The 21529-nt window shown below is 34.0% G+C and overlaps 1 protein-coding gene across 3 annotated transcripts; it reads right to left on the minus strand.

Annotated features, from left to right (window-relative positions):
* Nucleotides 1–504: 504 nt before the first annotated feature.
* LOC116291100 (uncharacterized) lies at nucleotides 505–21001 on the minus strand. 3 transcript variants are annotated; one of them, XM_031698219.2, is made up of 6 exons: nucleotides 20935–21001; nucleotides 7913–8084; nucleotides 7680–7764; nucleotides 7105–7595; nucleotides 4423–4482; nucleotides 505–3512 (listed from the first exon to the last, which is right to left on the minus strand). In XM_031698219.2, the coding sequence occupies exons 2-6, from the start codon at nucleotides 7979–7981 to the stop codon at nucleotides 3387–3389; spliced, it is 831 nt and encodes a 276-aa protein (XP_031554079.1). In that variant the 5' UTR covers nucleotides 7982–8084; nucleotides 20935–21001; the 3' UTR covers nucleotides 505–3386. The 3 variants fall into 3 exon arrangements, with proteins under 3 accessions (XP_031554079.1, XP_031554078.1, XP_031554080.1); XM_031698218.2 differs by lacking the exon at nucleotides 20935–21001 and adding an exon at nucleotides 9178–9331; XM_031698220.2 differs by lacking the exon at nucleotides 20935–21001 and adding an exon at nucleotides 8801–8820.
* Nucleotides 21002–21529: the final 528 nt, after the last annotated feature.

The raw sequence follows: 21529 nt of genomic DNA on the forward strand, positions 1-21529 counted from the left end.
CACTCATGCTCCTCTAGCTCCATGCCATCTGGCACACCTCTACTTTAGTTTTGCATAATCAGCAGTGAGACTAGTGTCTAATTCTAAATTTGTCTGCCCCCTCTTTCAAAGATTCCTGGAACCGCCTTTTTTGATTCAAGATGCCCAAATCAAGGTTTTAAGGAATCGATAAAAAAATTAGGCTGCGTTCATAATGTATGGCAGAAGGGGGAGAGGGGGGTGGGGGGCAGGTGAAATCTTTAAATGACAAAAAAATCTTAAGGCCCCCCTTGAAGTCCCCAAAAAAATAACTATCCCCCCTGGGCAATCTCTCATAGCTTGTTCTAAAAATTTTGCATCCCCCCAATTCTCTGAAAAAAAATTTTCAAACCCCCCATTTTACTGGTTAAAATTTTTCTGATCCCCCCTAAATTTCACCTACTCCCCCCCTCTGCCACACATTATAATGTAGCCTTATAAAAAGCAAGTTACAAGTGACAAAATACATTACGCAAACAAACAAGATATTTGTAAAGTGTTTTATTTATTAATAAACAGGTCAAATACCTGGTTGCCATGTAATGAACACTAAGAGTAAGAACTAAATCTCAAGAGAGATTCTCGGTTAGGTGAATAAATACCCTCTCAAAACTGGCACTCTCACTCGGCTCTCTCCGTCTTTAAAAAATATATATACAAAATCCTTATAATATATAAATATCTATGATAAATATTAATCTGTTTTGCATCAAACTATCAAGAATCTTGGAAAATGAGTAGCTCTTTCACAAACTTATGTCACCAAGGAAAAGATATTAATTTCATCCTATTTTAATTTTTAAATGTTGAAAAATGTTTTGAGAAAAAAGGTCTCACTAGTGGTAATGTAGGACATTGTAGAGGGGACTAATTGCTCAAACTGTGCGATATGTAGGACATGCAAACTCGGAACAGTATTACAAAGGGTTTCTTACAAAGTTAACAAACTGTTTAACTCGGTGAGAGTGGTCCAGTTAAAATGTCTGCACAACAATAATACCATGGCAAAAGAGCAACTCAATTCCAAGTATTTTTCACACAAAAGCAAGTGCACTGTTTATAAAATGAAAAAACCCACCCAGTCCAACTAGATCACTATGCTGCATTCCCAGAAAACATCCAAACTTACATTATAGAAATTAGAACTTTAGAGTAAGGGAGTTTTCATATATCCTAATATTTTCTATACAAATAATCCTAAAAATGATTTTTTGATCAGTAATTTTTGTCATGAAAGTTAAGATGTTTTCCAGAGCCATAATAAAGATATAAAGTTTTTATAATCAGTCTTCAATCAACACAATTATTTCAACAAATCAAGCTCAAGTTGTTCTTATGTTTCTATGATCCATAAGGTTTCAGACATGAAACATATCTTCTGCTTTCTTGGATTGCATCCATCAATTGACTAAGTTATTGAATTTAGGAAAATTTGGCTCACAAGCATTAAAACCCAGACGTCTAAAAGCTTTGATGCAAAAAAAGACAGTTCAAATAATCAGCGATTATGCAGAAAGAAAGCTTTTCTGATCATATCATTTAACATTTGGGCAGAGTCTTTAGGTGCTGTTACATGGTAAAACTTTTAGGTGAAACTTGTTTCCAATGGCACTGCACAGGACCTGGCACTTTCACAAAGGTTGTCACACTGAACACTTCTTTGTGAACTTTGTCTTAACAACTCAAGTTTCAGTATTGATGGCAGAGAAGCTATTCTGGTTTTTCAAAGTTTCTTTGAAAGAAAGGTTTTCAGTGCCAGGAGTATGTTAAACAATGCTGCATTAATCGATACTATATTGTCTCCAAACATGGTTACCAAGAGTCAGCTTAAAAGTTTCATATGTAACAGATCCTAAATAATTAAAACAGGCAGAGTCCTTTTGAGTATAATCACAATTGTGTGTATCTTATTTACACAATGACTTTTCTACCTCTTTTTTGGAGCAAACTAAAAAACAAAAAAAGTTTTTCTTTTGTTCGTTGGTATTTCTTTTCGTACATAAAAGATGAATGGAACAGAATACTGAGATAAATTGAGGTGAGATTGAAAAAATTCTGCACAGCCTTTCTCTGTATTCCAGTAGATTTAAACTGAATAAGTTTAGCACCCATTTCTTACTCAACAGTTCATTTCTATACAATAGTTAAAAGAAAGCCAGCTTCCTTTTTTAAGCAGCTAAGTAAGAATTCCATTTGGATTTTGTGCTGAACTATTCAAGTACAGAAAGTAATCAAAACCATAAAAAAATAATGAATTGTCAGGTAAAGAGTGATTTAAGAACAAGTGACTGGATTATGATAATTTCTTAGTAGAAAAACGTTTAAATACAAAGGTTATTTTGTAGGCTGGCAAAATTTTGAGTAAATGGTAAAAGTATGTGAATATTTCATGCATGCATGTTCTATTTTCTGAGTGACTGTGCCCAAACTTAAGCTACAGGTTTACCTTGGTGTAAAGACCTCTATTGTGTGTTCTCTTGTGAAGTTGAGCTTAAGTTTGAATAGTTGTATTTTTTGTCTATAATTATTTGTGATCTCGCATCTACAGGTTTTTACACCAAAGCTTTCCCTTACTACCAACATTCGTATGTCTGTCTCCAATTCAGTAAATATCTGATCCTCAAACGACTGGTATTCTATGATTCATCAAGGAGGTATATTCAAAGGAATACTTTAGTACTACCGTGGCAACCAAACTTAACTAAGTAAATCCCATGGATTACTTTAAGTGAATATGGACAATCCACACCTTTGTAGTCAGCAAGTGGTCTGACAGTACGTAGGCTGCATAAGATTTTGTTTGCCAACATCTTATTTACAGTGGGCATTGCTCACATTCATCTTTACTAGTAGGTTATCATAATGTCTTGTAAACTTGTTTTTTTTTAAACTTGGTTTTTGGTTTTGATAATACCATACACTGTGTCAAAATATAGTCTAAAAATAATACTCATCACGCTTTATAAGTTCCCCTAAGATAAGCACTTGAAATATACTATAACAATAGCTTTCTAAGACCTCAAACACACTCTGTAATATAATGCTTTTTTTGATATCTATGTAAGTGTATACCATTAAATGGCAAAATTTTAACATGCTAAAGCAATATATGATTTGGACTTAATAAGTCCAACATGCTGCAACAATAGCACGTTTCTAAAAGAAACTTATAATGTTTTAAAGAAAAAGAACTTTTTTCTTGGTAAGGCTATAATTATTGTTCAATGCAAAAAAGCCCTAAAAAGGGATTGATACATGTCTAGATTATGCACTGTTTTGTAATTTACCTAAAAACACGATAGATATGTAGGTCCTGACCATTGTGCGACATGGATTAGGTCAGCCATGTTTATTGTGCTTTCCTCTGCTCAGAACACGATTCCAGGTTCTTCTACTGGTGCTAAGTTGAATGAGGGATTCATGGCAATGGGTTTGAACACCAGCATTGCTTGGTCATAACTGAACCCATGTTTCATATTGGACTGCGACATGTTCTAAAACCAATAAACAGAAAATCATTATCATGAACACACTAACACCCTTAATGATGAAAAGTGCATGAAACTCCTGCATTAAACTCCTGAACTACCCCTTTATCACAGTAATCACTTACAGATTAGCCTGCATACATCCAAACACAAACTGTTGGTTAGTGTTCGCATGCATGCAAGCCACTTGCAGATAGGCAGCAAAATATTGCCAGTTGTCTTCAGAAAGGTGTTTTAGCAAAAATGAAGCTGGATTTAGGGGCCCAGACCAGTCCACCTATGATTAGGAAGGTAACCATGGTAACCATGCATGGTCCAACACTTGACACCTTATCACAATGCTCAGCCAAGTCAATGGAATAGACCCCTTGCAGTATGTTGAAATGCAGTGCAACTCAGGAGATTGAAATTTTTTTTTCAAAATTATTTTGTTCCTTCTAAATTGAGATGCTTTGATATCACATGCAAGAGGTTCATACTTGCACGGCAATATTAAGAGGGAGAAGGTTGAGGGCAAAATTAAACAGAAGAGTCAAGTTTGTTACACTTAAAAAGGATCTGCAACAATGAGCTTCAAATGCTCCCTGCCTAGCAAGCTGCCAGCAAGTGAGCCACAATTTTAACCTTGCATAAAATAAATTCAATGCTTGACCTCATAGTTAAAGACAAAGGTTCCTTTATCCAAAACTAAGCATGCATTCAATGATAATTATCACAAACGTTCCAAAAAAAAGGCTGGCAAAATGCATTATTTCCTGCACAATGTACTAGACTTTTTTTCCCCATTTTTGCTTGCATAATGTGCAACAGATGGAGGAAAAGACTTAATAACAAAACTTATATAAATGATAGCATCCATATATCTCAATTGTCTACAAGATGGATTAGTGTTATTGCAACAAAGGTGTATCCTTACTCTTATTCTAATTGCTCTTGGTCTTGAGACACCATAGGGGTACTTTTTCAATAATGTTTTCTGAGGGGAAAAAGAAAACAATATTATTGTTGTATGGAATAAAATCATATGAATAAAGAATTAGCTGTTCACTAGGAGCATAGACAAGGAATAATATTCACTAGGGAACATCTGTCATAAGAGGGAAAAAAATTAATGACAGCAGTATTCTTGAGTGTCTTTACGCACTTCACCAACATGGAAGATCAATAAATTAACATGCATGACCACACATAAACACAGAAACAAAAAAAACTTTTTTAGTTGTCATTCCTTGAGTTATTCTTTTGTACAATTTGGACAATAAAATTTATGAACTCTTATTTGAATATGAAATTTCTAAGGTTCAGTTTCAAGAATGCTTAGCCTTTGTTTTTGAATATAAGTACTGGGTGTGGGTCATTCATAAGTTCATATTACTTTTAATGCTTATAATAGAATATAAATAACTAATACTTCCTTTAATGAAGCTCAAGAAATATCATACATGCATCAGCTCGACATAAAAAATTTAGAAGGGACATTTTTAATGTAAATCCTATCTCTCTTCAAAACTATGGATTTCAATTTTGATAATCTTAGGGTTTCTTTCCTAATCCTATATCTTATTTGCTTCAATACACTTTGCACCTTTCTTAATTATATATACAACATAACCTACGCCAAATTATTGTATGTGAATTCAGAATACTTTCAAAATAAACAAATTCATTATTGGATATCAAGAGTTTGATATACATAATATTTGGATCTAGAAAATCTTTATTCAATTCATGGACACTCACAGCAGATGATGATTACAAAAGGATTGTGCTGTAGCATATGCAAAAATCATTTAATGGAAAAATCTACCACATAAAATCCAATCACAGATTTCTCTTTCAAAAATACAAAAGTTTCAAATTATATATTTGGGGCTGGACTTGGATACTACTGCTTTTGCAAACTTAATTTTTTTCTGACATTTTTACAGCAATTAAGATATCTTATTTTGGGTTTTCAAGCAAAAATATGGTTCCAAGCATAAGAATAAATACATACTTGATTAAAAGATTATAAATTAATGATACTTTATAGTTTTGGTAATAATGAGCTGGACAAACTGTAATCTGAAACGACTAATGTTGGTGGCATGACCAAAGAAATTATGTAGTTTCACCAAGAAACCAGCTTGTTAATTTAACAATTATTTTTTTAATGGCAAACATACTCCCACAGTTATTATTATAAATTTATGGGAATGGCCAAATTCATTAGTTATGCAGTTTAGCAATATGATTTGTTCTGATCAATGATGGGGTGAACCATGATCAGCTGGTGATATAAAATTTCTTGATGGCTGCTATATTCATCTAGATGTCTGTTTGCGGTCTGTATAAGTACTTGTAATTGCTGTAACTGTTAGTAATCAAATACATATTGCCGTGCTACAATCTACCGCAAGAATGCTTGAAAATTATGTTCACTTCTATTAATGTGCATCTGTGTGATAATTTTGCCTCGTTAGAAAACAAAATTGAACCTTTTTTTGGCCTTGAGTTCCAAAGGAAATAGCAAATAATCTACATCTACTATCCAGTATAAACACAATCAAACAGGAAACAGTCTTTATCATTGAAAGGAAGAGAGTTTTAAAACTAGCAGCTGTTCACACTAAGTTAGCATTCAACATAAAGGATCATGACAACTTTGAATTTAAAAAAATTCAAATTAAGCAGTTATAAGTAGATTTCATAGAACTTGAAAAGCAAGGCACAAAAGGCTTAAAAATAAATTTCTTGCATACAAAAGGTTCAAGGTTATTGCATGCAATGAAGAAATCAAAAATTCTGGATGGAAACAAATTTCATTCACTATTGGCAACTCAATTACGTTAGTAAGTCTGCCAATAAAAATTGAAATGCATGAAATCCCTGAGCAACAGAGAGGCATGCAATAATTAAGCCATTGTACTACGTCCATCACATTGTTTACACATGTAGAAAACGTGCTAAATCCAAGTGCTTGCTTCAGAAAAAAACAGCTGTTGTTAAAACAATCATTACAAGGATTCAATTTCCTATATCCATCAGTGGAGGAAGAACAAAAATAGAGCTAGAAAAAAAACAAGACACTTTTCAACCAGCTCCAATGGTTTTTGCCTCCATTCCATTTTCACCACTGTCTTAGTTTCTGTATAATTCTGCGTTTTTCCGATATAAGATGTTCATTATCAAAACTAAAATTGAATTTCTGGAAAAATGTTGATAAGGTGTAAATAAGGTCACCCAGAAACTTTATCCATGACGAAAGCAGCGTTGCATAAAATTGCTTCAGACTTGTCAATCAATCATTTTAAACAAAAGTAATTTATACGAAGAGTTTGTTTTACGTTTTTGTAAAGCTAAGAATTGCTGACAGTTCGAATTTTTAAAAATCACTATTTTCCTCCACAAAAACAGTCTAAAACTTAAGATGTGTATATTTTCTGTCGCAGTAATATAAACTCATTTAATTTAAAGGGACGTGAAATTAACTCAGGGCTACCCATTTCGTGTTGTTGGAGCCCATTTCCTGTATTGTGCACTAATGATAATACTTCAACTTACTCATAAATGATTTTATATTTAAAGGGAGAAAATTTCTGCAACTTATTAATGTTACCTGCTGCATTTTCTCGAAGTTTAGTGACGGTCGCTCGTCGCAAATAATAACTCTGTGCTTTCTTCTCGAATGTCCGTCTGTTGGTCGAACTTGGGCGCAAAATGCTGAATGTTTTGATAACACCGTGACTTTACCGGGTGGGCTCGAGCTTAATATTCCGGAGCTTGTTTTAGTCGAAAAAAGTTCTTTTATCTCGTCATCTGACGAGCTATCGTTCCCTGATCCAAGCTGATGCAAAAAGCGCTTGTTGCTGACTTGAGACCACTTTCGTTTTTCAGCCAAGAGATTCTTGCAATCCTCTGTAGTGTGTGGTATGTCAATCGGTGAAAATCCTGTACTACCGTCTATTCCAGCTATCTTTTTTCCTTCGGTCTGTAAAGGTGGGGGAAGGTTTTCTTGGTCTAGGGATGGACATTCTTTAAAGTTTAAAACGAGAGGTTTTGAATTTGATTCCTCTGCTTCCACTATGTTGTTGTTGAGAGAAACTGAGCCTAACGAGAGAAAGTCGAAAACATACCTTAGTGAACAGCTAAAAATAGATCTAAAAAATACAAAACAGAAAAATATCTATTTACCTTCTAGGTTTAAGTTCCTTAGCTCTTCGTCTTCATCCTCGGATCGTTCCATACCTTCCATATCTGACTCATGTCGTAAAAAACCCTATAGTAAATAAAAAAAGCAAGTCGTAAAAAATCTCGAGACATGAAAGTCATGAAATGATGATTTGACGCAATATACTCCTTTACGACAACAATTACTGAACCAAAACGTTATAAAATTTTTTCAAAACTCTTTCTTTTGTCTTTACCTGAGGTTCATAAGGCCTGACTTCATTTAAGGACTGGTTTCTGAATTTAGAAGTTAGAAATTTCAGCATCGTTTGATGAAGCAGTGAAGGCGACGGCCACAGAGGCTGATGTGTGTAGTTGGGAATGCAGGGAAATTCCCGCGAGCTTGGGAGTCAGTTTACCAAGACAGGTCTGGACAGGAAAAGGAATATGAAATTATTTAGAATCACAAGAGATAGTAATAGTACACTAATATTTTTTCTTCGGAAAATAACTAGCCAAAACTTTATCTTTTGTTTGCCAATTGGACTAAGGAAAAAAATATAGACCAAACTAGTGCTTCAATTCCTTGTTTTATTTCCAAATTTGCTTTTTAATTTTTTAAATGCGTACGAGTATTTCTTTCCAACGGCGTTCTCTAAACAAGATACTACCGAAAGAATAGTGGTAAGCCTTTACCATATAGATTTTTTGGAAGCCGTCTATCATAAACAAATGCGGTTAAACACCATTCATGAGCGAACCTTGGTTTTGTCTCAATATTTGTACTCTTCCTCGAGTCGTTGGTCGCCATCTTCGAGGGCATTCAACTAAAGGTTTAGATTGCCTTTAAATATATCAACATTGCTGGGAATAACTAATAACTGGTCTTCTGTGTAACACAGCCTATCTTGAAATTACGTGGGAAATAGACTAGAGATAAGAGCAGCCTGTGAGTGTGTACATGAAATACAAGCTTTATCGGCTTGTCTGCTTTCGGGTGACCGTGTTTCACACGCGAGCATCAAAACTAACAAAGTCATGGGCATTCAGAAGTAGAATATATTGAAAATGCTGCTTCTTTCTAGCTTACTAAGTAACTGACTCGGTAAAATAAAGGACAAAATAAGCTTACAAAAACTGCTTACAATAAAGGACCAGGTGCCTGTCACAAAGCGTTTTCGTGGCTTGGCTTTCCTTCAGTGACAAAGACATACGAGCTGATGGCAGGTAATTTTGAGCGAATTTTGAACAGAACTGTCTAAAACTATGACAATTCAGCTATGCTTTGACTATATTTGAAGTATTTTCCTTTCGTTTTTCACCTAACACGATCCAGCGATGTCGAACTTGTGTTTTTGAAAACAACAACGTATTCATTTCAGAATGAACAACGAAACGAACAACATCATACGAACGCAAGCCTTGCGCGTAATTTTTTTTTACAACAAAATTTTGAGATGAAAGTTCTCTTGCGGATGAGAAAATAAATCTAAAATTGAAAAAAGTTGTAGAAGATATGTACCTTTAGCCGCCTAGAAAGTGTCTTGAACTACGCCATGGATGTATTTTTCTTCTGTACTGCAGGAAGGTCTACTGCTCGTCGTAGCTTCGCACCGTAAATGAACACTAGAGGGAGCCAATAGCAAAGCGAGACCTTCAAAATCGCGTGCTCTGATTGGTCGTGCGAAATACTAGACACCCCATTCACTTGACTGAATAAAAATTACAAACCTAATCTCAGTAATCATTGTTTTGATTCTATAGTAAAGAACAATACGATCACTAATCTCTCCATAGAAACGAAAAGGGATTATCTTGTCTTTAAATCCCAACTCTATTTATTGCCAGGCCTTTTGGATCACCGCTCATATGATAAATTGCATACTATACTATGTGTCTTGGATTCCGACATATGTAATGAATCCTGGAAAAAAATGAATCGTTTCAGATATAAATTCACGTTTTACCATTTTCCATTTTCCATAGCAACTTTGAAAAATTCAGCTTGAAAACTTTTTTTTTACTTCGTGCTAATTGTTCATGCAAATTCAAGATATTGTCTTTAAGTATTTTTATATTTATGGTGGTCTTAGCAATTAATTAACAGGGCACCAGTAAACTTTGGGTTTTATATTTTTTTCAACTCAAGTAAGAACAACTTGGCTTGAGACTATCATGCTCCGATAGGTGTGTGGGGGCGTACAGATGAAACTATTATAAATATTATCAATAATAGTCTTTCCTGTTATTTGTTTCTTAACGTTTTTGGCAGAAATACTTGGTGAATATATGAAATAACTCACGCAAAAGCACACGACTTACACATTTGAAATTAAAAGTGATCAGTACAAGAGGAAAATGGATCCTTGACGTCTGACGTACTTTCACAATGGATGCGTGCCATTTCGTTAAACGTGCTCTTCGCAGAAATTATTACCAGCTTAAATAAATACTACGAAATTCACTGAGGATTCATTAGCAAAATGGTAATTTTGATGTAATTTTTCTAAGCTTAAATATTTGATGATTCTATTCCCTTAAGCAATAAATGTCAGTCACTTTCATTCAGTATGTTGATATTTGATCGCAAGGGCGAGTACTGCTGAACCATTACGAAAACACACCTTTTGGTTACGTCAGCTGATGCACGAGGGTACTACTATGGACTACACAACATACAATCGACTCACCACCCCCAAAAAATATGATACTCCAAGTAGATTATTATGAATGACATTTTCCCTTCGGATTTAATTAAATTTGTTAGACGTCACTTTCAGTCTTTTTATTTTCCTTCCTTGCATTTATTCCATAGATTTTTGTCAACAAGTTCTTCTCATTTTAAGAGGGAGAGATTACCACTAGTGAATGATAGTTTCAGCTGACTACCTGTCACTGTTTTGGGCATAAATTTTCGGTTCGCTTTGGAAAGGTTAATCCACGTGCACGCCCGGACATGTCATTTAAATTAGAACAATAGTTTAGAGTCCACGCGTCAATTTACATGTAAATAGAAAAGAAAATCTCCAATCGGTACTGTTTTGCACATCAATAATACAATGCTTGCCTTCCGCCATAAAGCAATGAAGGCACTTTGTGACAACTGAAGTGCGATTTTGAAAACATAAAAATGCCAAATCGTTGCTTTTGGCTTATTTTCCTCTCAAAATTAATACAAAGGTCATCTGATTTGAATACAATGCGCACTGACAAGAGATCCACGAGTTGCTTTCGGCCATGCTGTTCTTCGTTTTATTGTCCGAGCATTTTGATTGGGTGGCCTTTTGACCAAGCTTTAAGATTTATGAGACTGCGTAGCATGCAATTCTTTAATAAAGGCATCCTATCGAGCCGCGTGTCCATTGAACTTTTGTGTCAAAACCTCCTGATGAACTCTCGTTGACTGACATGCTTTCTAAAATCTTTACTTCCAAGGTAATGGGCTCCTCACCCCAAACTCTTAGTTTGCTTACTTAACGACTAAAAGAGTCCACTGATGCGTTCAAAGATGACATATGTGCATCAAACACCTTGACTGTAATTAGCTTTTCACATGCCATGTATGGCCATTATCGAGGTTTACGAATATTTATTATCAACTTGCTTTGTGCGTGTTTTTGAAAAGAGAGCCAATATGAAGGAAGAAAATGAAAACGAGACAATTCCTTTACAGGTGCTGAAGGCGTTCGAAACTGACTATTATATTTGGGAGATGACGGGAGGTGAGGTATCTTTGGAGGCTCGGAAATGGTAAAATCGCTTTTGCATCAAGTTCAGTCCTTCTAGGACAATAAACGGGAAAACTCCAAAACAAAACAAAACAAACAAACAAAAGAAAAGAAAAGAAAAACAACAACAACAACAAAACAACGTATAGTAGGATTTGAAATGATTGAAATGGCTTGCGGCATGCAGGGTGTGCGTTTTCTAGCATTTTGAGTGGTTCAGGCAACACGGAAGCCATTTGGATGTCACCGGGTACGATCTATACTGCAATCAACTAATGCCACGTGACGTGAATGCCTACTGAGTAGTAAATGCCCATTTTGAAATAAAAGTTAAAGATAAGAAAAGTTTAATTAGAGTTATCCAATTTTCAGGTTCAGATGATATGTATCTATTGCAAACTACCGTACTCAAGGCAAAGTCGTAAAGGATTTCATTATATAACAGTGGAAATGAACGAGCTTCGGGCTGTAATAGATTTATACCTAATGACAATGATATATTCAACTAAATATCTCTAACAATCTAAGTTTTTCAATTCTTTTTACTTAGATGCAACGTTTTATTGCAAAAGCTATTGGACGCACTAATCGATGTTTTTCCCCACCATATAACTCAGTTATAACTAGATATTTCTCACTTACATATGCCGACACAATTCAAATTAAAAATTAAATTATCAAAATCATATTTTTCAAATATATATATTTATTTACCTTTTCAGGTGAATTTAATTTTTAAAGCTGAGTTCATGGCATTGCAGTGGTTTAGAGGTTGAGAACTACATAAGGGCGGGGCTTTGAAAAGCCTGAAATTTATAATCATTAGGCGCGGTAAAGATGCCATTTTAGTATAAAAGTGAATACACACATCATCCATTTTCAGCTTCTCTTATAAATTAGATTTTATGACAACGACATTTGAGTGGCTGCAGTCAAAGTGCAAATAGTCGGTTTATCATTTCACTGGACTCTCGATTGCGGCGACAAATAGTGGGTATCAGTTCTCGATTGTTCGGATAAAATAAAGAGGGAAAAAATATTCTAAAAATATATGAGGTTGAAAGAAAAGTGTTTTTTTTTTTTTTGTTCAATTACGCGACTAATTACGAAGGATAAATGGGTGTTTCATCGTGAAAAGGTTGATGATAAGGAATCTTTGATAACAAAAGACTCCGCTAATAACAAAGCACTCCAAAAACCTCCGCAATTTAAATAGGCTATCCTTTCGAGATTTTAAAAGAAATTTAGGTCTTTTTCCAGAGGCTTTTACAGCAGTTTGTAATTGTAAACTTTTCCATGGTGTTATTATGCTGTGAGTTCTAATGTCTTGGCTCAAGACAGGTTGCTTTTGACATGGATTTTTCCCTTTTGTATGTGACGATTCCAGTCTGCAGGTGTAGTGATAATCGAAGGGTCATAACTTGTTAAACAGAACGTTTTCCCGTCGAACTGGCGCGCCTCCTACTGCGAAAAGAGCGGGAAAATCTGCGATAGTCGCAGACTTCACTGGAATGGCTTCCTGTTGGAAATGATTTTCAATTTTGAATTTAATTTTAAAATATGTTAAACAGCTTAAATGAAGGTAAAAATATAGCGATAAAACTTTAAAAAAAGAACAACTAGAATAATAAATTCACGACAAAAAAGTATTTGATATTTTTAGAGATTTGCTACGTGTGATGGCTATGGAACTTAATGAGCTGAAGTCATGTAAACATGAAAAATAAAACCAAATTTAAGTAAAAACCATATATTGTTTTAATTTTCTTTTGTGGGCTTGACTTAAAACTAGCTTTTGAGAGTAACATTTAGACAGTTCAACGCATTATCTCGCTAAATAAAGAAAGCCTTTTGAATTATTCAGTAATGAATTACGTAAATTATACACTCACTACACTAGTACTATTCTATATTGGCGTAACTGTTTAGTAATTTTAGTGAAATCTTTTTCACTGAATTACCTAATGATAGAAATTAAAATGACAATACAAAAGTTCTTTTTCTCTCTCTCTCTTTCTTTTTCTTTTTTCATAATGATCTTATTTCAAAACCAGGACCTTCTCTTTGTTCTCTTTTTATTTTCTAGCGCCATTTTCCTCATTTTACAGTCGACACGACAAGTCAACTATCAAAATAGAAACCGGAAATTGTGGAATACTATAAGTAACGAAAAAAACGAGCAATAGAAAGAAAATATCGTGAGACGTCGCACAACACTTTATACATATATATATATATATATATATAATGTATATATTGTCTGAAGTGGAGTAAAGGTAATTAGGAAGTGTTGTATATATACACACACTTGATTGCAGAAAGGTTGTAGTATACATTTATACATATACCTGATGAGATGCAAGATATCAAATGAGATGCAGAATGTTAAACAAGCTTAAATACGATTGCTTAGCCACGACATTTTGTGGAAAATACTTTTTTAACTTGACTTTGTGCAATACTTATGTCTCTGATATATAATAGAAGATAAATAAGACCAAATAAGTTATTTTTTACTTTCTGCATCTCATTTGATATCTTGCATCTCAATAGATATATTTATAAACGTATACTACGACCTTTTTGCAATCAAGTGTGTATATATATATACATACACCGAATCCCTAAAACTTTGACAATTTAGCGATATATATACATATATATGTATCCCCTTTTTCCTATTGTCTTTCCTTGAAAATCCAGGTATGACAATAGAAAAGAGGGGGTTACACATATATGTATATATATCTTTAAAGTGTCAAAGTTTTAGCGATTCGGTGTGTGTATATATATATATATATTTTTTTTTTTTAAATATATATAAACAGATATCGAACACACTCAATGACCGGGCGTACCATTACGCTAATCTCATTTGAACTCGTTTCATTTCTTTTTGTTTTTTCATTTCTTTATAGTTTAACTATAACCTTAAGGCCTGGAAGCGAAAGAAAATTAGATACTTTGATGACAGACTAGTGGGTCTAAATTACTAGCTGCCAAATAAAATAAATAAATAATATTCTTTTATTATATTTTATGCCTTTTCTACATGTACGTGGTGTAGTTATAACAAGTTTAACTAAAAAGTTAATTTATTTAGCATTTAGATGAAACATGATGAAATGGCTAGAGCATAAGTCTAGAAGTAGTAAAAATGCAAATAATTACTTTAAAAAACTGTGGGAGCATAAGAATTTTTCTCTCGCGCCGTTGAAACCATTACTCAAAACAATTCACATTAGTAGTTGCCTTAGCCAGTTAACATATGTTTACTTTACTTTTTTCCAAGAGCTATTTAAATTTCAATGCATTTTTTGTCTTTGGCCCTACGTTTAATTTCTTCTGGTCAGCACCAATTAACACCAAAAGAGAAACGCAACCTAGCCTCTCTGTCCTTCATGGTCTTGGTAGACATCAATACTCTGGAAAAAGGACACGCACGTGACAGATAACGAAACATGTGATATTGCAATGCCAATGTTACGATGTCACAATGGCGGGAAATTATCACGTAACCTACACAGCTTTCCTCGTACGAACTTTTGTTGTGCATTTGTAACATTGGCAACGGTGATGCTCATAAACAGTATATTTATTTTGATACCATTAATTGAGACTAGTAAAACAGAATAATGTTATTTCTTTTTGTTCAGTTAAGGTATTTACAGCCGGCGAGATTACGAATCCAACAATCGCTCGGTGACTTCGTGTAACTATATATATATTTACATTGTATCATTACGATTCCCTGGACCAAATTGGACAAGCACCTTGAAAGAACAACTATCTTTTAGTATTCCTACAACACTTTTGCAACAAGCTTCACTCTCATCCACCTTTAATTGCGACTAGAATTACTTTGATCTAGTATTTAAGAATATTTTTTGAAAAAGGTTTATGTCAATGAACCTGACAATACTTTGAATAACTTGATTTTCTGTATTTATTCAATCAATCATTCGTTCGTTTCCCTTTCTTTCTTCCTTTTTCCCTTTCCTTCTATTGTCTTATTTCTCCATTAGTTTTCTTTGTTATAAGCTTTCTTTCTTGCTTTCGATCTTTCTTTCATTTGTTTGTTTGTTCGTTCGTTCGTTCGTTCGTTCGTTCGTTCGTTCGTTCGTTCGTTCGTTCGTTCTTTCTTTCTTTCTTCTTCCTTTTCAATGTCCTTCTAATTTCTTATCTTCAATACTGAGCCATCATAGCCTTCAAAACACGAGCTAAGTATATAGACCTAATAGTTCTCCAACGGTGACAAACGTGCCTCTTTTTTTTTTTCATTAATCATTTTTACGAACCCATTTATCTGCTTGTCCCCATCATTTTCTATTTTGATATTCCTATCTTTCCTGTTTTGAACTTCAATACACTGAATGCATGTCAACTATTAGATTCTGGAGAGGTAAGAAATGTCATAAGACCTTTTAAGCTTTAAAAATGGCTAGGTTATGCAGTTCATGCAAGAAACGAGAGAATAACAAGAAAAGAGGGTAAAGATTTAATGTGGGGTCTTAAAGATACTCGCGTGATCTTGCGTAAAAACACTTGAAAGGAATTTCTTTAACGCCTCAATCTCTTAAACGACTGCCAGACTGTCTAGAATGAACTGTAGGGCAACATAAAGAAAAACACTGTCACCGTAGGAAATGCCTAGTGCTCTCCAAGGATCAGTTATTTATAGGGCTATATGAACTTTCGATATTTACAATCATAACAAACATTATTCAGAACAATGCTTGTCAATGAGTTTTGGCTTCGAATAACTTCTTACGACGTTGTTTACCCTCGTAATCTTGTATTCATTTCCCATTTTTCTGGACATCTTAAGGAAATAACATCTCTTCATATCCCATATTGATTTGTTTAGCGTCCATGTTTATGGAGAATATTCTTTATCGAGTTTGTTTTTAGATAAAACCGATAAACAAAGGCTTCGGAACCTAGGGCATTTCAAAATAAATCAATCTAATCTTGTGAAAACTCACAAATATATAGAAAGCTCTTTGAAATTTGATCCAGAAAATTCGAGCATGCAATATTAAAGTTTTTCCCTTGTATTTTGTTTAGGTGTTATCAAAGCAGTTATGTATATTTATGAGTAGAATAGGTTATTGTTTTGTGTCAGGTTGTTTTTAAAGAAAGTGTTGATATCGTGACTTTTTCTTTTTTGAATTGTGAATGGTTTTATGTTTCCTGAAAACACCGAAGACAGATTACAGCATCTTCGAGATCGGATATAAAAGATGGTCAAAACGTTTTTTTTCATGCATAGTTAAAGTACCCTTCATGCCGCTAAAACCACATCTGTTATATTCGCGTACGTTTGCAAGATGGCATCTTTCAAAATGGCATCTTTCAAAATTTAAATGCCAAGTAAAAAGTAGAATCACAATGAAAAATATAGCATTAGAGTAATCCAACACGCTAAATTCACTAAGAGTTAGCCGTTTCCTAACTTACATTAGCCCAGAGGTTGTTTTAAGATGCGAAAAAAATTGACCTTAATCCTGAGATTGGATTTGGCATGTGCTCAATTTGCACGCATGCATCACTTTTACGTTAGAGCAAGCAGAACCGATAGCGAGAGAAATCATTTCGAGATGCATTACGATCTGCGTGTTTTCTTTCTCTTCGTCTGATTTTAAGCTCTCATAAAGATTTATATTTTTGTAATAAATGACACACATTATATTAACGGATTATCGCATAGTAAACTTGTTTTTCAGACACACCTTTTGCGTGGGCCTTTGGTAATATTTATTTAACTTTCTGACAGCAGACAGCAGTCGATTTTGTCGTTATCAGATGATGAGATGCCTGCCTAGAGCAAGCATGTCGAATGGAGTAAAGCAATAATAAAAATAGAAAAAAAAGTCCCCGTTATGGAGATATTAAAAGGCCTGCATACCTTGTTGGATGAATGAAGCAGAGAATCAATTAAAAAAAGAGATGAAAAGAAGATAAAAAATAGGATATTTTCATCATGCTTAAACTTGATAATAACCAAAATTGTTTTTTTTCCTCCTTCTTATGAGATACAGACGCCGAGCATGTTACTAAAGGGAAAGGAATGAAATAGAAAAAAGGAACAATTGGATGGTTTTTAGGTATTGTTGCTTAAATTTCACTTGAAAGCAAAGACTTGCTTCATTAACGTTATCAGATAATGATATAAATGCCTGGAGCATCAGTACTTTGGAAGAAAAGAAAAAATGCTAACAGAAAGAGAGGAAATTGATTACAGTCTGTAAACATTTTGACTAAAAAGAAAAATGAACAATTTTAACGGGAAAAAAAATTGAAGAAAAGATGAAAAAACCATTCTGTTCCGACAAAACGCTCAGACACGTGGGAAAACTGGGGAAAAAACCTGAAACTACTATACTTTGCTTTTAGCTGAAGAACTGAAAACCTCATGTTTAGAAATTGCATGTCAGAGAGAGATATTACCTTCAATTGAAGTTTGATTAAGAGGTTGGTGGAGCTCAGTTAACAACATATCAATGTGAGTGGTTGGTCAAATACAAGATGTTTAATGAAAGAGCGTATATTATATAAAAACTCAAGCAGAGCGTTCAAAAAGAAGCACGATTCTAGCTCTCTTTTATATATATATATATATATATAACATTTTTATTTATCATTAAACAAATAAATTAATTACAAGTACATAAATTTATTGTTTTTTCCTTAATTTTAAAAATCTGTACTTACAACATTTTTACTTCTCTAGCTCTTGATTCTAGCTCTCAAACTTCCAGCAAAATGATCCGGAAACGTTACAAACCAACGAGAAAATTTTCTTAAGTTATGAGAAATGTATTGGAGGTTTTTTACGATTTTTGAACAATTATTTCGATCGTTTTTTGACTTAAGGTGCACTAGAAGTTGCGTGATCTTCTACTTCCTACGTCTTATTAAAACAATTAAAAAAATGAATTTCAATCAATACGAATTATTTCCACTTTTCTGAGACAAAAATGCAAATTCTATTCCATTTTCTTCTTTAATAGAAGGATTAAAATAAACATGTATTAATTTTTCTGGGAGAAACGGACACTGGAGAATTCCTAAGCGATAATTTGCGACACGTTCTTTACTGGACAGTTTTAGTGCAATTCGCTGGAAAGGATGCGTTTGGACGTCATATAGGATAAAGCGGGTTATGCTTTGGAGTATTGATAGCCTGCTAAACAAAACCACAGCACAACTGAAACTTGTCCTTAATATCAAATAGACTGACAACAATTATTCTCACCTTTAAAAGCACTAGGATGAATTATTTCTCAAGGAAAGAAACTCTTGGTCCTTGTGGCACACAAACCGATAGAAATTCAGCTTTCTGGCTGAAGTACGTTCTTACGACTGAATGAACCTGAATTGGCTTTGAATGGGTACTTGTATATGTGGGTGTAACCAATCGTGAAAAACACTGAATCATAAATGATAAATAAATGACTAGGAAATGTAAGGCCACCAGAGAAGTGACATCAAACTCGCATAAATCTCTTGATTTTTTGATTTGAAAACAGATTCAAGGAAAGAGAAATTAAAATAGTATCAAAGAGGCCAGTTGCCATGTATTTTGGGCTAATTTCGATGCAAGTCTGCGATAATTTGGTTTGCGTGCGTAAGGCGATCTCCAGATACGACCGAAATTAGCTTATCAAAGATTCAAGACCTACTCAAAGAAATGGCGGGAAAACACCACGCGCGCGCGCGCCCTCGCAGTTCGGAACGACTTCTACAAAATAAACGTGCGGGAGGGAAAGTGATCAAAGTCTCGTCCATAACCAAAAATACCAAACAAATACCTTTATTCAAAAATTTTACGAGTAAAATTAGTTATATCTTTGAACTTATTGAATACTGAATTGATGATTCTATATTTAGGACTTTAACCTTTTAATCTGGAAATTTCATGCCATATCAACGGTCGTTGGAAGCGAGTATTTTAATCAATCTGTTGTTAGTGACACCAACTGCGTACGAAAGACGACCTGCATGGATTCTTGTAATTTTTCATGCCCATGCAAAATTAAATTTTAAAAGAAGAATCATAGTAATAGCACTTATTTCCAATCAATCGGCATTCTAATCTTTTTTCTTTGTTTTTTCTTTTTTGAATATTTACAATATTTGTACAGGAGCTGAAAGTATCTTAGTGTTACATAACTTATGTATCCTACTGGAAAAATAAATAAAATCGTACGCTTTCCACGTCAGTATCTTTGGTAAAAGAGCTGGCAAAAGAGTGTTCTTTTGCAATTTAAAGATAATAAAATATTTGATTTTATCAGTTCGATTAGAAAAAAGAAAAAGAAAAAACATAAATTCTGGATATGATTGAAGGCTTTTTGTCGTAAATCTATATATGTTTGCTATGTAGCCGCCAGATTGAAGGGAGTCGAACTTCTTCGACGCACGTACAGTTGACTTTAAACCATTTCAATCTCTTCCTAAACAAACACGGCACCACGAAAACGCTTTATACAGCGTAATTTAAGAAATTAAATGAATTTTAGGCAAGAAGATACAGAGGGAATCGCAAAAACTGACGGAAATATGAAGACATATAACTGCGGATAAAATCATAGTGCCAAGGTGGCACTATGCTACAGCAAATCATTTTGAATTGATATCTTAATTTAGTACAGGTACAGAAGTGACTCCAAGGGCTAGGCTCACGCCTCGTGTGGTAGTAATACAAGCGGTAAAGCTCATTACATATATTAAAACGATAAACATTGGTCAAAAATCGGTAATTTTGCGCGGCTTATTAAATCCAAAAGATGATCACATTTGTAACATTAGCAGTGAAATTCTCACTTTTAATTTTCAATTTTTTGCCATTCCTGTAGGAACTGTTTAAATACAATAAACTCTAACCTGTACTAGGAATATTTCCCCCCGTTTTCTTCTCATTTAGAATCATGAAAATGAATTAAAGAAATCGTGCAACCGTTATGTTTGATATTCCTATATCGCTGTACCTCACAAACGATTTCCTAAATACATATTTCTGATGAATGAATAGAACGAAATTGCGATCTGAGATGAGCGGTTTCATGCTCCGGCAAAGCTTGTTGTTGTTCGATAATTCATAATCCGATAATAGAAAGATTGACTGACTATAAAGGAAGGCCGATATTAAGGATATTCATCTAGTTACTACAGTTATCATTAGGGTAGGTAATGTTTTTGCATAGGATCCTTTTGAAATGTAAAAAAACCCATTTTCCGGTACCTTGATGTAAATGAAAACATAGCATACTCTTCCAGTAACTACATGTAGGAGAAATAATCTCACACTTTTCAATTTTAAGAATAACATTCGACTTACACTGTAACCCAGGACTTGCCTTATTAAATTTTTCTTGAAAATTAGAAAGTAAAATTGCTATTGCCGAGCAGGAAATAGGAAAACAATGGCATGGTTTTCATGAAAAAACGATGAAATATCAAAGTCGAGACAAAAATGTAAACCTCCAAAATAAAAACATATATTTAGAATATATATAAGAGAATATCGTATCATTTTAAATACTTACGTTGAGTAGCGAATAGTGGGATGTTGACTGGCTTGGAGCTGGTCTTGAATGGTCCCCAACGTGACTTGTTCTGATCCTTAAGATATTCTAGTAAAATCATTCATTCATTCACTCAGTCCACTCACTCATTCATTCGTCCAAACAAAAGCGTAATTAGTATAACGCGGACTTGATAGATTAATGTAAATACATGGAAGTGGCATCGATATATGGAATTATTCATTCTGAACCTGTTAGTAGAGGTAAAACAAATTGCTTCCTTTTTTCGGTTTTATAAAGCAAGGTTTTTATATGGAAAACGCCTCATTTGCGAAGCGAGAGAAATATATTTTACACCTTATTCTTATGATAAACGCCGCTAGTACTTCAGTCAAATCAAGACAAAAACACGTACTTTTATAAACAAAAACAAAAAAAATGAAAATAACGGGCTCGGATTTTGATGTTTTTTTCTCCAAACTACAGCCACGAAAACAGAGATTTATATAGAGCAAAAAATCAAATTTCCTTTCCATCTAGTTATCATAGACATTTGGCCGCCTCACGGAAGATGGCCAAATGAAAATATAAATCACGATGTAAAAACTACGTGAAT

Source organism: Actinia tenebrosa, unplaced genomic scaffold, assembly GCF_029948245.1.
Source record: "Actinia tenebrosa isolate PJP-AT-01 unplaced genomic scaffold, QUT_ActTen_1.0 PGA_scaffold8__29_contigs__length_14323225, whole genome shotgun sequence".
Taxonomy (NCBI): Eukaryota; Metazoa; Cnidaria; class Anthozoa; order Actiniaria; family Actiniidae; genus Actinia; species Actinia tenebrosa.

Coding starts and splice junctions, on each gene's coding strand:
- LOC116291100 (XM_031698219.2), bottom strand. CDS start 7,981: ATGCTGAAATTTCTAACTTCTAAATTCAGAAACCAGTCCTTAAATGAA. Junction 7,765..7,912: donor TCAGGCCTTATGAACCTCAG/GTAAAGACAAAA, acceptor TATTTACTATAG/GGTTTTTTACGACATGAGTC. Junction 7,596..7,679: donor AAGGAACTTAAACCTAGAAG/GTAAATAGATAT, acceptor TTCTCTCGTTAG/GCTCAGTTTCTCTCAACAAC.